The 17,521-nt window shown below is 37.6% G+C and overlaps 2 protein-coding genes across 9 annotated transcripts in view; one reads left to right on the forward strand and one right to left on the reverse strand.

The window, feature by feature from the left end:
- The window catches only part of DZIP3 (DAZ interacting zinc finger protein 3), a 106,460-nt gene extending 92,284 nt beyond the window's left edge, over positions 1–14,176 (reverse strand). For 3 of the 7 annotated variants that reach the window (XM_032299164.1, XM_032299171.1, XM_032299169.1), the window contains exon 1: positions 13,615–13,752. The gene's annotated coding sequence lies outside the window, so the exon portion shown is untranslated. Of the gene's footprint in view, positions 1–1,286; positions 8,422–13,614; positions 13,753–13,872; positions 14,028–14,156 lie in introns of those variants that run through there. The other 4 variants (XM_032299166.1, XM_032299168.1, XM_032299165.1 and 1 more) reach the window with 4 other exon arrangements.
- The window catches only part of CIP2A (cellular inhibitor of PP2A), a 39,492-nt gene continuing 36,044 nt past the window's right edge, over positions 14,074–17,521 (forward strand). The window contains exons 1-2 of one of the 2 annotated variants that reach the window (XM_032299173.1): positions 14,357–14,438; positions 14,575–14,690. In XM_032299173.1, the coding sequence (XP_032155064.1) occupies positions 14,631–14,690 (60 nt within the window). In that variant the 5' untranslated portion in view covers positions 14,357–14,438; positions 14,575–14,630. Of the gene's footprint in view, positions 14,439–14,574; positions 14,691–17,521 lie in introns of both variants that reach the window. The other variant, XM_032299172.1, reaches the window with a different exon arrangement.

The raw sequence follows: 17,521 nt of genomic DNA on the forward strand, positions 1-17,521 counted from the left end.
GGCCCATTACTAAAAGGTAATATCAGCATAGGGTAATTCCCAAATCAATAAAGTATATTCCACAAGATCACTATAAGTCATCTATTAAGAATTCAGATTGTATTTACTCAAATAAACATTGTTTTAATGATATCCTGTTCCTCCCCCTCCCCCCGCCAAGAAAGCAATTTACCGTAGACAGTAAGAAGTAACTGCAGGACCTGAATCTATCAATAAACCTTGAAGTCTGTATATCTTTTCAGTAAGCTTAGAACAAGGGAGGGGGCAACTCAGCCCTGGTATGAGGGCTAAAACAAGTTCTGTGGAGATCATCTGTAAAACAAGCATTCCTAATTATGATACTACATACCAATAATCTACATTTGACTCACACCTACTCTAAGTAACACAGGAAGTCTTGGAGAGACAAGAATAATTCTCCAACAATTTGCTACTGATATCTTAATCAAAACACAAAATTACACATACACACACACACACACAGAGAGAGAGAGAGAGAGAGAGAGAGAGAGAGAGAGAGAGAATTTCCTTCTAAATTTCATTTAAAAGAGAGCTTTCTTCTAGTAGCTCTTAATTTCTTGTTCTTCCCCAACAAAAACGCTTCACTTCACTGCTGTCAGTATTACAACTTGCCTACATAGAATGAAGAGTTCTCCTAGATAATTACTTTATTTTATAGTTTTATTCTTATTTCAAAAATTCAGTAAGTAATATTTTAATTTGTATTCTCTGTTCAAATACTGATGAAAGACACAAACTGCAGCTAATAACGAAGCAGAGAGGTTGAATAAACCTTGTCATTCACATTAGGTCAGATCTGCTTCATCTCGTTAATAAAGCTGTATAGAAAAGGACATAGCTTTGAGGATTTTAGGATTGTGATCAAGCTATTTTTATAGTTTGGTTTCTATAAATCTCCCTGTTATTTTAATAAAAAGTAACAACAGTTAAGGCATTATTTCATAGCTACAGAATACAAATGTATGCCTTTTCCAGACAAAACAATCCCCTCATTTCCAGAATTTATAAAAGCTCAGACTTGGAGACCTCTCCCTCTGCTAAGCTCTTCTTTGGCCAGTAGATGTTTGCATAGATCACAGCAAGGATGAAAAGAAGGGAGGAAAATCCTCTGGTTACAAGATAGAGAGAAGGCCTCTGCTAAGCTGTTCAGTGTTCAGCTTGAAAAAGAAATGGGTGGAAAATTAATAAATCAAAAAGATATTTGGATCCTGAATTAACAGAGTTAAGAAAGGCTAATGGCTTTTTCAGCCTGCTCAAAATACAACCTGAAATGAATCTCTGTGATGAAAGGTTTTCCAGGAGAGAGAATCATCAATCTCATCATTTCCCAGGAGCTAAGCAGGTATGTGTGGCAAACACTACCGGCAACAGCAACAGCAATAGCACTTGACAGCCTCTGTTGGGGAGAAAGGCGAAGTGCCTAGCAACCGAAAGGAAGTAGCCAGCCTGAAACGTTACCACTGTGCTGCTAAAATAATCCAAAGGTTTTTACCATTCTAGAAGAGGTTGCAGGAAACCTTTTAAGTCAGGGTTAACATGGCGGGGGGAGGGGGGGTGGTGGGAGGTAAATCTAGTTTCCCCTAGTGTATTCATTTCAATAGACTTTCCCTGTCAGCAGGAAACAATATTTACTCTTACTACCTGGGATTAAGAGACTGCTTTCCTGCAGGAACCCAGGTTCTTGTTGGTTGATCTGAGGGCAAGCTAAAGTTCAACATCAATTTATAGCACACCTATATCCACTAACCAAGATGATCTTATTTGTAGGCTGTGTTTTACTGGTTGAAAAATAAGGTATTGCCATCCATATCTTAATTATATGCCTTTCTTACTGTTCCTTCTACCTGAGCTCTCACCTTCTACTTTCTCTCACACTTACTGAAATTTTAACAATATTTTTTAGTTGTAAAGGTATTTTGTTTCAATTTTTAAAGCTGAGTATATTCACATCAAAGCAGGCACAGTTTTTATTTATAATTTTTAAATAATCTACTTAAACATTTAACTTGTGTTACTGTCACCTTCCTAACCTGTATATAGTCACATTTTTATTAAAATCCACTCAAATGTTCATCCTGACTAAAATGTTACCGAAATACCAAGGGTTCAGTCTAGATCCTACTGCTGGCCGCCTGGAAAGCTAATAGCTGAAACAACACATTTTGCCAAGGAAGAAGGCTTTAATTGGAGAGATGTGAGCTCAGTCTCAAATTCATCTACCTGACTAAAATTAGGGGTTTATATAGCAGGAAAAAATATAACGATGCACAAAAAAACAATAACTAGGAAGGGGCAAGGAGGCATCTGGTACAGTGATCTGGTAAGTTTCAGTTCTTGGATATTTTTTTGAGAGGCCTGAAGATCCTTTCCTGAGGAAAGAACTCAAATAAATAAAAGTCTGAAGCTTTAACAAAGGAAGGATCAATTTCTATGTATATCCAAAAACAATTGTCTATGGCACTACTGGATTATTTCAAAAATACCTGACCAAGATAGAGACTCTAATATACCAACAAGTTCACATTTCAACGTGTGGGTGGATGTCCCATGAATTTTCCTCCTTTGTCAACTCTAGCACTTACAGACTACCCAATGACAGGAGAAAAAAAAAGAGTATTAGTGTGGAAAACAACAAAAATAAAGTTCAATACTTTTCTCCATGCTACTAATTTAAAACAAAGTAATATATTTTGTATTTTTCAGGAAAGGAATTCAGTTATTAAGAACTTTTCCTCTGCCCACAAAATCAGGGTCTCTCAATTTTGGAACTACTGACATTCAGGTTTGGATAATCCTGTTACGGGAAGTTGTCATATGCATTTTTTAGGACATTTCACAGCACCCCCTAGCCTCTGTCCACCAGATGCCAGAGGCAGCTCCCTGCTAACACACACACTCCAACACATCCATACACATCAGCCCCATTGTGGCAATCAACAATATCTCCAGATATTGTCAAATACCCCTTGGGGCATAAAATTACTTTCCATTGAGAACCATTCAGTTAGATGAACAAGTTAAGATTAAGAAGCTTAATTGAGTGGACACAGAGATTGTTTTGGGGAAGAAAAATAAGACCGTGCTGACATTATACATGTACAAACACAAACAAACTTATGTCTACAAGAAAGCAAAATGACATAAAGTATCTACATTTCCATTAATGTCAACATTAAGTTGAGAGACTGCATAGTAGTTTAGGAGCACAGAAACCCTGTATCACTCTGTAAGGGTATCATTTGACACACACACTGCTTTGACACATACTAGCTAGCTGTGTGATTTTATGTGAAATTAATAAACATTCTCTGTGCTTCAGCTTGCTTATCTAAAACATAGGAATGACAGTACCTCCTCTTTCATAGGGTTGTGAAGATTAAATGCTTAAAACACAGAATAGAATAGTACCTGGCACTTAGTAAGCACTCTATAAGTGTTCCTATCAACAGCATTTTCATAACCATAATCATAATCATCATCATTTAACTGTTTAGGTTTGTAGCAAAATTAATTAACTTGTCTGTGAAGGAGAAATGCTATTGATGAAAAGGAATGTTAATGAGATTTAAGAAATGGGATAAGAAAAATTATTTTTCAAATATATCACACATGACACCATGACACAAAAGACAGCATAATGTGTGCATACTATTCAGTACCTTCCATTTTTCACACCACCACATATACATCTACTTTAGTCTTTAAACTGCATAATAGGCCAATGTATGAATATATCATTTTACCAGTGTATGATCATGTCATTTTACCAGACCATTGATAAAAACTTCAGCTGTCTCTGGGTTTGACTTTTTTTTTAAAATTGTTATTACAAACAATGCTGCAATACCACCACCTTGAACATGCAACTTAGTTAAAATTTTGAGAGCTATTTTGAAAAGCTGGATTTCCTACCTCAACATTGAATTAAATGTACTCCAGAAGATCATGGGTCTGTTAACAAGCAGGCTCTGATACTGCTAGTTATCATTTCTGCTAAATTTTACCAGAAGAACTCCAAAAAACTCCCTAAAGTTGAAACGTAAGATGCCATGGTCACTTCAAGCCTTAAAAAAAAACTTGAAGGAAACACTTTCAAGAATGTGGCAGGATATTTTGTGATAGGAATTCCTTGGAATCAGAATTTTAACTATTGTTGATCCGGGTATGTCTGCTAAATTAGCAGGGACCTAATTTATCTCCCAAAGGCCCCACCTCCTAATACTATCACATTGGGGGCTAGGTTTCAACACTGAACAAGGGGGAACGCATTCAGTCCAATTAAGCAGGTGTTCTGAGTTTACAGAACTAGGAAAGTCTTTATTTCTCATGTTAGTGAACTCTGTGTAGACAAAAATGGCTGAGGCCATTAGGTTAGACCCAAAAGAATAACAAGTTGCACCATTACTTTGTATTAGCAGTAATCAGAATAAACAAAATATACAGACTATTTGGTTTTATAATTTACTATTAATTTCTCCAGTTTTGAATTTGTTTAACTTCCTGGTAAAGCTACAAAATAAAAACATCTAGACACGAGTAGCTAAAATATTATTTGCCCCAAATAATAAATATACAGTTTGCTTAGTCAAACTCCCAAACCGATGGATGGTAGTGGAAAAATCTTTGCAAAAGTTGCCAGAAACTGGAAGATATTTTCTGTCCCAAAAGATCACTGTTCATCTTAGCTCTTGCCACTTTGCAAAGATCATTGTTAGCAATAGGCCTGCTTAAACTGGGAAACAAGAGCCTTGTAATGTACATGCACCACCTCTTGTTTCAAATAAGCCAACATAGGAAACAACTTTTCCTAAAGCAAAATTAACATCTTGTCTTAAGCAGGTTTTAAATTCTATTCAGAGCTATTCAGTTAGTTACTTGTGGACTTACACAGGTAAACCTACAGTATATACATATTGTTTTGAATAGTTGGAATGTAGCTACAATGAATATGCACAGGTTAGGATTTACCTGAAAAACCATCCAGATACTAAACAAGCCATTCATTTCAAATATTTACAGATAGCACTGCTAAAATCAAACTCTTCAGAAATGTAGCTAGAAACCACTGGAAGAACCATATGCTCCCCTTAAGCACATATACCAAAGGTAGAATATTTTCAGCAATTTAAAAATATTATATTGTCATTACAGCTGTTAGACAATAATGAGAAAAGAAGGGAAAATCCTGAGACATAACACATGCAGATATGGTGATCAACCAGGGAATACAAAATACTTCTTTCATGTACTTGGCTCTACCACCACCAATGAAAGCCTGCCCTATCCACCTCCAACTTGCTCCACACGTGTAAGAAAACCGGCAGCTCACTGTTATCTCAGAAAGGCATACATATGTAGGAAGGGTATAGTAAGAAGACAGAGCAAGCTTTTGGAAAATTAACTGAGTGTATAACCTAAGGTTGCATTGAAAATAAACTTAATTTTCATCAGCTCCTATGTGCCACGCTCCAAGCTATGTACATTGAATAAACATCTGATCTTTACACAACTCTGGAAGATAAACATTAATCAGTTTCAAAAATTAAGAAACTGAGGCTTAGAGAGTTCTCATAGGTAATAAATCAGTAAGAGCAGAAATTCATGCCCAAATTTTAGCACCTGCAATTCCATTTTCTTCCAAGCCCCATTACTTCTTGTGCAATATTTAATTTTGTATTAGCTTGATATACAATTATGAGCTGGACTAGATAATATGCACATGCACATACTCAGAAACAAAACCATTTACACATCTTATTAGTCTATAAATAATACTGTAAAAGTTATGCCACCTTAATATTTCATAGTCACTAGTCACATTAGTTTGTGCTAAGAGTTTTTCTATTCAATAAAACAATTCAGATACTATACATAGTACTGAAATAATGAAATGGACAATAGTTCATGCCTGACTAAATGATCTCTCAAAGTTAAAGATTTTTAAAAATGAAGTCTCTAAACTTTTTTGATCACATATCCCTAAAACGGTAAAAGATCTGAGAATATGCTGAAATATAAGAAAATATAAGAAAATCAATTCACTTATAAATTACATGTGGGCCTAATCATTATAACATAAAAAAGAATGAGATAAAAGCCAGGGAAAAAAGCTTTAATACTTGTTCCCACATTTCAAGAGACAGTTTCACACATCTCCTGAGGTGCACATACTATACTTTGGACACCACTGTCTTGGAAAACAGCTTCACATTTTAATTCAGGAAATAGATATCCACCCATTTCATAAGTCTAATAGTATTCATTTTCTGAAAGACTAGAAATTTATAAGTGAAATAAGTAAAGACCCATGCTCTGCATCAAAGAGATAGGTCTTCAAGAAATAGTAGTTACCAGGATTATTGTACCTTAACTTAAAAGTATACCACTGTCATCTTTACTTATACTCAACACTGGATTCAGAAACAATGGATAGTACTTGTGTTTAAAAAAAAAGACAAGGCAACATTCTTATTCTGGGATAGATGTGATTAGATGTGTGAGATGTGGGATAAGATGTGAAAATGGGGGAGGGAAAAATATATATCCAAATTATTCAAACCTTGTACTCTTAACCTAAAGTTGAATGCTGTGAAATGTATAGAAAGAAAAATCAGAAAATGTTTGAAAAGTGAAAGTTAACTTTATGGTTTGACAAATCATTTAGAGTTTAGCTGAACTGTAATACTTGATACTTGTGAAAGAAAATAGGAAGAGTAATTGCGAAAGGAGAATTAATTTTTTTTTTTAGATTTTCTGGCTTTGTGATAAAGGTAACATTTCTGAAAAATGGGAGTTGACACCTATCATACACTTAGTTTCCTGACTCTGCATGAGGGGTACAATCAGATTAATATTAGTATTAGATTTGTTTTAGCTATATGGGGCACATAGTTATCTAAATGACCCCATGCCTAGACCTCTGCCAATTTTCTATGCAGAATTTCTCTAACTTCTTGCTTTGGAAACTGGACCAATGAAACTTTTGTTCTACCAGCTGTTTATGTCTACTGAATAATCCCCTGGTTTTAGATTTGGCTTGATGTCCCCACTAGAATGTAAGCCTCATGAAATTAGGAAAACTTTGTTTTCATTCCTCGGTGCCTAGAATAGCACCTGGCACACATTAAGCACTCAATATTGCTTTTAAAAATGAAGTCACCCACCCTTCTGGACACATCAAGGCCTCTGAAGGCAGATGTAAAGAGGGAGCCTATGTGTACAGGGTCCCTGTACATTGTAACAGCCTTCTCAGCCAACCTAAAGTTCTTGTTAGAGAGGCAGCTCATATGCTACAGTAAAACTGGTTCCTGTAGACAAACAAGGGGTCAAGACAAAATCTGTGTTTTCTTGCAGTTACTTCTGTCTCCTTTGCCAGTTTCTCCACATTTCTCCAACTTCTAAATACTTAACTACCTTGAAGTTCAGTCCTAAAATGCCTTTTCTAACCATACTCACTCCTATTATCATTTAGTCTCAAGGTTTTAAATTTCTATCTCCAACCTTGACCTCTCCTTTAACTATCAATAATCCAATAGCCTAGTCAACCTCTCTTGGAACTCTGACATCACAACATAACCTAAACAGAAATCCAGATATCTGCCCCTACCCACAAAAAGGCAGAAGCAGAGCCACCCAGTCAAATAAGGCCTGGATCAGACAAACTGCTATCAACCACAAATCTGTAGGCAAGAAATAAATGCTCATGGTCTTAACTACTGTGTTTTGAGGTGATTTGTTACTTGGGAAATATCAATTAACACTCCACCCTATCTAAAATTTTAATACCTTATCCCGACTTTGATAATTCCTATTCCTCTTCCCTTTTTTCACTCCCTAACACTTACTACTATCATTCATGTAATTTTACTTATATGTTTTATTGTCTATATCCCTCATTACAAGAAAACAACTTGGACAGAAATTTTTGCCTATTTGATTCATTGATGTATCCCCCAAACTTAGAAATGGACCTAGCATCAAGTCATCATTAAATATTCAGGAGATGAATGAATGAACAATTAGCCCTGTGTTCACACCCCTGGTATAATTTCCATATTACAATACTTGGTATTCTGTAAACTCTGCAGTTCTGTCAAAACTATAATTCGAGTCTTCATTCAGTCTAATTCATCTACTATTACTTAAACCCTGGTTACTAGAGATTAAATATTCAGGACAGAAGACAATATGTTCTTTCTAGATTTTTCCAGAAGAAATAAAGGACCTAGACAGCCCTAAATTTGAGTTACAAGATCCTGAGCAAGTGTTACTACCATTAGGTGTGTTTCTGAAACTATAAATTATGGTAAATATCTATGCAAAATCTAAAGGACAGACAGTAATAAAAATTTACAGGTGGATGTGGTGGCTCATGCCCGTAATCCCAGCACTTTGGAAGGCTGAGGCAGGACTGCTTGAGGCTAGGAGTTTGAGTCTAGCCTGGGCAACAGAGCGAGACCCTGTCTCTACAAAAAATTTAATAATTAGGCAGGTATGGTTCTGCATGCCTATAGTCCCAGCTATTCAGAGGCTAAAGTGAGGAGTGCTTGAGCCCAGGAGCTGGAGGCTGCAATAAACTATTAATCATGCCACTGCACTCCAGTCTGGGCAATGAAGTGAAATGCTGTCTCCCCTCCACCTCCCCCGCCACACACACAAAAAATTCACAAAGAGGAATTTTATGCCAATCTTTGAAGAATGAAGGAATTGTATACTTAATATTTTACCCTAAAAAATATCATGTATTCCCACAGTATTCTATTTCTCTTAATACTACTTATTCTGGTTTGTCTGTTTCACCAACAGAATCTAACCACTTTGGAAAAGAACTGACATTCAATAAACATTTGATGAATAAATCACTGTTAGCATTTTAAAAACGTATTTACCTGACTGGTTAAAATTATTATACATATTTTAAGTAAAATGCAGATGTTAACTTTAGCTATTGACTTTTTTAAAGTTTCTGAAATATTAGCCTTTACTTTCTGCTGTGAAGACACAAAACAAAACCAAAATATAAAATTTGTGACATAAAATAAATAATTTTTATTTAAAAATATAGTAAAGAATGCAGCCATAAAAAATGAAACCATGTCCTTTTCAGGAACATGCATGGAATTGAAGGTCATTATCCTTAGGAAATTAATGCAAGAAAATCAAATACTGCATGTTCTCACTCATAAATGGGAGCTAAATGATAAGAACACATGAACACATACAGAACACCACACACTGGGCATTATCGGAGGGCAGAGGGTAGGAACAAGGAGAGAAATGGGAAAAGTAACTAATGGTTACTAGGCTTAAAACCTAGGTGATGAAATAATCTGTACAACAAACCTCCATGACACAAGTTTACCTATATAACAAAGCTGCACATGTACCTAAAACCCCTGGAAAGCCCAACTAAGAAAAAAATATAGATTACATTAAAATGAAAATGGAAATTTAAAACTACTATGAGATTAAGAGAATTACTGGGATACTGAATGCAACTTTTTATCAGTAAATTTTTAATCTAGAGAAACAATTGTTTATACTAAAAACCTTCTATATCTAAAATTAAGGAAAGATAGAATAAATGATCAGATCTATAACTATATTAGAAACTCAAGGTCAGGCATGGTAGCTCATTCCTATAATCCCAGCAGTTTAAGAAGCTGGGGCAGGCGGATCACTTGAGACCAGGAGTTAGAGAGCAGCCTGGGAAACATGGTGAAACCACATCTGTACAGAAAATATAAAAATCAGCCAGGCATGGTGGGGCATGCCTGTGGTCCCAGGGAGGATGAGGCGGGAGGATAAACTGAGCCCAGGGAGGTCAAGGCTGCGAACCATGCGAACCATGATCACACCACTGCACTCTATCCTGGGAAATAAAGTGAAACCCCATCTCAAAAACAAACAAACAAACAAATAAATAAATAAATAAACAAAAATAAAAACACCAAGAAAAATTCAAATATTTTCTAAATTTCTACCATCTACCACTAAATAAGCTATCAAGCTTAATGATTTTACAGGCAAACTGTGTACAGCCTACAAGAATCAGATAATTTCTATGATTCTTATTATCCCATAGGATAAAAAAAGATGAAACATTTTCAATTTATTTTTCAAAGGAAACATATAACCCAAATTTGATGTGGGGATAAAGAAAAACATTACTGAAAATGTTCACTTATGAACAGGTATATCTATAATAAAATCCTGAATAAAAATACCAGCAAATCAAAACCTGAAGCAGAGAAAACATAGGATTGTTACTACTGTCTTTGTGACCTTGAGCAAATTACTTCCTCCTCTTCTGTCTTAAGTTTTTCATCTGTAGAATGGAGATCATAATAATACTTTCAGCATGTGGTTATTATAAAGATTAGATAGGTAAGTAGAAAGTCCTTAGAATGGTGCTTGGCACATGGCAAATGCTCAGTAAGTATAAACTATTCTTATCCCAAGAACCAAAAGGCAACATAATCCACTGTGTTATAATTTTAAAGTGAAAAATAAAATATATAAATGTGAAAACTGGATAATTTTTGGCAGACATTTTTTAGAATGAAACAGATATAAAGGCCAAGCTCTTAAACATGATGAGTATCAAAAGCCAATAGCACAAATTATACCAAGTGTTAAAACACTTTTCATTCTGATTAAATTAAGTAATATTCATTCTGATTGAATTAAGTAATATAACAAAGCTGTTCAAAGTTAACATGACTTTCCATATTTTGGAGCTTACACTAATGCAATAATGTAAAACAACAAATACTGGAAGAGATAAAGCAATTATTTGCAGATGATATACAGGTAGAACATCTACATAAACCAATCTCTATTAGGATAAACGTAATGAGAAATAAACATAATGACAATGGAACAAGGTGGTATGACAAACTATATAAAATTTCATTGAAAATAAAATATACCCTGACTACTTTCTTACTTTTTTTTTTTTTGAGACAGGGTCTCCCTCCTGCTGCCCATGTTGCCCAGGCTGGAGTGCAGTGGGGCAACCATGGCTCACCACAGCCTTGCCTTCCCAGGTTCAAGTGTTCCTCTCACGACGCTCCTGAGTAGCTAGGACTATAGGCATGCACCTCCCACACCCGGCTAATTTTTTGTATTTTTAGTACAGATGGGGTTTCACCATATTGTCCAAGCTGGTCTTAAACTCCTGAGCTCAAGAGATCCTCCTGCCTTAGCCTTCCAAAGTGCTGGGATAATAGGCATGAGCCACCATGCCTGGCATACCTTTAATATTTTCTATTAGCTAACTCAGTGGTATCTGTATTTTCTCATTCATACAACCTAAAAACTTAGAATATCTGCTAGACTCATCCCTCTCTTCACTCCTCACATCCACTATCAGTCACCAAATCCTACCTGTTTTACCTCATATATATTTCTCAAATTCATCATCTCTTTTCTATCTCCACCTTAATTATCCTGGTTATGCTTTAGAAGGCTCCAGAAAATGAGTCTCCCTCTTTCCAGTCTTATCCTCCCCCAAATCACAGTTCATTCAGCTGCCAGAGTAATCAAGCTAAAAACAAACCTGACTAGACCAGGTGCCAGTTTAAAACCACAGATTGCCAGTAACTTCAGAATGGAGTCCAAGTTTAAGGCTAATAAGGCCTTTGATCATCTGGACCCCGACTCATCTCTCTCTTTTTTTTTTTTTTTGGACAGGGTCTCAGTCTGCCAGGCCATAGTGCAATGGCACAATCGCAGCTCACTGCAGCCTCAAGCGATCCCCCCACCTGAGCCTCCAGAGTAGCCAGGACTACAAGTGAGCACCAGCATGCCCAGCTAATTTTTTCATTTTTTTGTAGGGATGGGGTTTCATTGAATATGTTGCCGAGGCTGGTCTCCAACTCCTGGGTTCAAGATCCTCCTGCCTTAGCCTCCTAAAAAGCTGGAAATTAAAGGCGTGAGCCACTGCTCCTGGCCTTCTCTTCCTTTTCTTCCCCCTTTTTGAAATCTAAGGGTATGGACTGGCGTTTCTCAAATTAGGATATACAAGTATCTCTCATTAAAAACGTCAAGACTTAACCACAGGTAGAAACGATACATCTTACCAAACTTACAACATCAATTTTGGTGAAGACTTTTTTAGAAAGACACTTGATATTAAATACAGAAGAGAATGCAAAATTTGTTTGACTGCTTAAGTTAAAATCCAACAAAGATGGCACTGATAGCAGGCAGCTTTGAGCGTTACCTTGGGGCGCTGAATGGGAATGATGCTGACACACCTGTCATTACAGATGAAAAGTCTGTTAGACTTTTAGTTTGATAACAGTATCAAACTCTGATTATTTCATTTGCCAATGCGCCACTGACTGTAACACTGAGAACTTAAATACGCCAGATGACAGCTGACACTTTACATCGATTAATTCATTTTTTAACCATCTCCCAAAGCCGTATAGGACCTCATCTCTACTCCTCCTCATTCTTTCTACATTAGCCACATTGCATCCTTGCTGTTCCTGGCACACGGTAACCCACTTTAGGGTCTTGCTTTGCCATTTCCTCTAATAACCTTTTCCCCTAAAATACGGCTCCCTTTCTCAACTCCTTGAAGCACTTCCCCAAATGTTGCCTTCTTAATGAGGTCTATTCTGACCTTCCCATTCCCTTATCAATTACCAGCATGATTCTAGAGTAATAACGTCTGTTTGTCTCTTTATATAATTTTTCTTACTTACTGTGTTTACTTGGTTCCCTACCAGAATGTAAGTTGCATGCCAGTAGTATTCTTGTTTATTCAGTGAGTCTACTGTGTCTAGAAAAGTGTTTAGCGCATTGTAGACTCTCAATGAATTACTTTTTGAACAGTCCTATGAAACAGGTATTTCTCTTGGCCAGATTTTACCTTATGATGAGTCTGAAGCAGTGATGAGAACCTGCCTAGAGTCATATCGTCGAAGGTAGAGCTAGAATCTACAAGCAGCCTGGCTCTCTACTCTTTACCATTACTGCATGGTGCCTCTCATTTATGTCGTGAATTTCTAAAGTATTATCCATTTTGTATGTTTCCCTTACTAGACAGTTACCTCGCAGCAGGGGATACTTCCTCATCTCTGTTCTGTGACTGACAATTTCTAACCCAAGTTACATGCTCTACAGTTGTTTACGGAATGAATGAAAGCATGAATGAACACATAAGCTGCCCAAAGATTTTTTACATGAATGTCCCAACTGGTTAAATCATTTTATTCTTTCAGATTTAGTTTTAAACTTTTATAAAAACAAAAACGAAACACCAAACCTGTCTTCAAAAATCTGGGAATTCAAAAAATGTTTTTTGAAGTGAAAAAACATGATTTCTGATAAATGACTTAATTAAATGGAAATGTACGCTATTCTTAAAATTTCTGCACCCTGGTTTTCAAAGCTTTTTCGACGTTAGGAAATTTTAAGCAAAAAGGTCCAAAACCAGTAACTGACTCACTTCATTATATAGACATGCAACAATATTAAGCTATGTCCTATTAAAAACAAACGTCAATAATAATGCCACTTTCGTAGACATCGAAAATTAGAAAACAATCATGCCAGAGAGAAACAGACACCTTCACTTACAAAAACTGATGCTAACGAGAACACCTTCCGGAGCAATACCTGGCCCAGGGTCAGCAAGAGGTGGCCTTCCCGAATAAATGTGATAAATACTATCGTCAGGGCATGCCTAACTTGCCACAGAACGCCAATGTCCATAGGTTGGATCTCTGAGAAACTACCATCCCCGGCAGAAGGGGCGGGTGGAGGAGAGATTGAAAAGCTAGGCCCCTCCCAGGCCGCCTCGAAACTAGGGCCCAAAGATTGCTCAGAGCTCCTCACCGTGTCTAGACTAGGGGCAAGCGACCATTTCTCAGGTAAAGGATGACGCACAAAGGAAAAACTGGCCATCCAACACGAAGGCTGAGGAAGCGCACTAAAACACAGCGCGCAGCTGAGGTAGGAATACCGGCGCCTAACCGATTCCTCTCCCGAGATATCGCGAGATTTCTCGCCGTCACGGGATCTCAGGCTGAAGCCTCGCGGCCTCTCAGACGAGTGGGGGTTAGCAGGGGCAGCTCCCAAGCCCCCTCTCGGATCCACACGCCACCTCGACCCCGGCCCACCCCGGCCGTCACCGAGAACTGTCACCCAGGGGGCCTAGGGACTTCCGGAGCCCGACCGGATCCGGAAGCTTCAGGGAGCGAGGGGGTGGGGCCGAAAGAAATCAAAAAAAGCGCGGCGAAAGGTGAAGGCCGGCGCAGGCTGGGTGGTGGTGGTCCCTAAGCGGGGCTGCTGCCAGTGCAATGGACTCCACGGCCTGCTTGAAGTCATTGCTTCTGACTATCAGCCAGTACAAAGCCGTGAAGTCAGAGGCGAACGCCACTCAGCTTTTGCGGCACTTGGAGGTGAGAGGCTCCGGGGTGGAGGACAGATGGGGCTCCCCCTAGTAATTCTTAGTTCACAGTGAGGCAGGGGAGTGGCGGCCCCAGCCTAGAAAAGAAAGGACAGTCCTTCGCTCCCTCTGTTGTCTTTTTGTACTAGTAAAGGCGAGTGAATGTCGGGGGTCCTCTGGCCGCAGCGAGAGGCAGGAGCGCCCAATGAAGGCTCCAGGAAAAGCGGGAGTGGGACCAAAGTTTGGGAAATTTAGGCTGTTTTGGGTAGGTAACGGACAAAGCTCGCAGCTTGTTTTCCCTTTGCTTCTAGTTTTGTTTTTTACCCACGAAACCAAGCCCTCAATACATAACGATTCTCAATGACAGCGAGTCATGATTAAAACTTGGCTTTGCCCTTCGGTAATCTATAATTGAATTTGTTGCTTACCGCTTTTATTTCAACTCGGGTTGGACTCAGACTTGAAAAACATTATTTCAGCCTTATTTAAGGAGCAGTCCCCCTTCCTAGTAAGCCTAATTCTTTTTCTTTACCAAAATACATTGCTCAGGTTTTTAATCCTGAAATGCTGAATTGCTTTCATTTTTTTCTGTTAGTTCTAGTGATGTGTGTCCAGACTATTCCATTTGTTTTAGGATCTTAATCTCCTGCTGTCATTTGTTACGCATTTATGGAATTCAAACTAACATTGACCTCAGTTTATTTTTTTTTCAGCTCAATTAAGGCTCATTTTAACTCTCTTTGTCACAGCTGTCCTCTGTTAAGATAGAATTGTACATAATTTTAAAACATATTGTATTATATTAACCCTATGATAGAAGACTTATGTGCCAACAATTTGTAAAATCCTACAGGAAAAAAAATGATTTCAAGTAGCACGGAAACAACAGCCATTAGTGAAGCTGCTGTTGTATGAAATATGTCTGTCTTTTCTTGAGCTTCACAGGGGTGCCCCTCTCCCAAGTACGTTCGTTTTCTCTTTTTCAACCATTACTTGAAGGAGTACCCGCAAACCTAATAATTAAGGTGTTAGTTGTTAAATGCTTAAGGCTTTGCTTCTGAATCAGTATAGACTCCAGAAGATGCAGAAGAAGCCAGGCCGTCAGTTTAACTTAAAAATTGGGAGTTAAGCATTTTATATGCTATTTTGAAACATTACTTTTCTTTGCGAATAAAGGGTTTGTGAATTCAAAGAGACTTAAGGCCAGGCTCAGTGGCTCAAGCCTGTAATCCCAGCACTTTGGGAGTCCGAGGTGGGCAGATCACCTGGGACTCCCAAAGGTGGGAGGTGAGGAGTTCCGGAGTTCGAGACTAGCCTGTCCAACATGGCGAAACCCAGCCTGTACTAAAAATACAAAAATTAGCTGGGCATGGTTGCGCTGCCTGTAATCCCAACTACTTTGGAGGCTGAGGCAGGAGAATCTCTTGAATTTGGGAAGCTGAGGTTGCAGTGAGTTGAGATTGTGCTGCGCCACTGCACCCCAACCCTGGGTGATGGAAGGAGACTCCAATCTCAAAAAAAACAAAGAGGCTTAAACAAAATATGAGGTCTTCCCAGTATTCCTAAACTTTCAAGAGGTTTACAGAAAACTTTCCTACCATTGTGGCAAAGGTGTGAAGAGCACTGGCTTGAGGTTACTACTCCAAAGGACTTTTGTTAAGAGATAACATACAGACGGAGCATAAAGTACATTAATCTTAAGTGAAGAGTTTGATAGTTTTTAACATATAGGTACCATAGCTACCATATATAGATAGCTAACATATAGGTAGACTACATACCACCTGTATCATGATATAGAGCATTTCTAGCCCCATAGGGTTTCATCATTGTCTCTTCACATAAGGTTCAGGTAAGTAGACTCACACGATACGTACTCTTGTGTCTCGCCTTTTCCACTCATAATCTGAAATTCATGTTGCACATGTATCACTACATTTTTTTTAAATTGCTGTGCAGAATTCTATTTTATAAGTGTACCACAGTTTACGTATACTTTCCCGTTCATAGGCATTTGGGTGGTTTACATTTCTGAGTGGAATTATAAATAAAGCTGTTGTAGACATTTCATACATTTTTTTGTGGATATATGCTCGCATTTATATACTTAGTAGTAGAATGTTAGAGCATTGGGTAGGCATATGTTTCGTTTTAGTTGAAACTGCCAAACGATTTTCTGAACTATTATACCATTTTACCCTCCCACTAGCAATATGTGAAATTTTCCATCACTCATCCACACCAACTCTTGATGTTTTTATATTTCTTAGTTTTAACCATTTTGGTTGACAATATTTGTATTTTTAATGGTGAATGTCTTTGTGTAGACTTCATAAGAGCAAGATCTAAGGATGCAAAGAGAGGAGATAGGTATCATGTGAAAGGAGATTATTCATTCTTCTGTACTTCTCCCATACTTTTTTGTGGCCCCATACAGAACCTAGGCTTTGAATGTTTGATCACTGGGAAAGCTGAGCTAATCCGATTTTTAATGGTGGTATTTCATAGCACTAGTTTTGTGTAGCGACTAAAAGCATGAATTCATGAACCAAGCTGCCTGGATATGGTGTGAATTCCAGTTGTGCTTCTTTGCTATCAGTGTGTACCTCAGTTTACTCACCTGCAAAACAAAATAGTGGCACCTACCTTATCGAGTTATTATGAAGATGAAAAAAAAGTTAACATATGTAAAGTGCCTAGATCGATGCCTAGGCCAGAGTAAGTGCTATATAAGTATTAGTTATTATTAAAATATTTTTGTATTAAAACATTCAATATATACGAGTGAAGGGGAACATTTGTAAAGCAATTTTTATTTTACCTAGTACATGTAATTATTATGTTAGACAATTTATGTTATTGAGATACAGGTCCAGTCCTGTGGAGAATCCTTTTTAAAACAGAAAGTGTCTTATTCTGGAGAGCTAGATTTATAAATAGGCAACAGGGTAATAATGCCCAGAGGATTTTCTACCCCAGAATATCTGTTACTGGTGTCTATACTGTTATATTTGGACTTTTTTTCTCTTACATACTTTTACTTTAGTAATGTTAAAACACTCCTTGGGAACAGATAATGTGAAACTCTTATCAGCA

The sequence above is a fragment of the Sapajus apella genome, unplaced genomic scaffold (genome assembly GCF_009761245.1).
Source record: "Sapajus apella isolate SASKATOON/1434 unplaced genomic scaffold, GSC_monkey_1.0 scaffold40, whole genome shotgun sequence".
Lineage (NCBI taxonomy): Eukaryota > Metazoa > Chordata > Mammalia > Primates > Cebidae > Sapajus > Sapajus apella.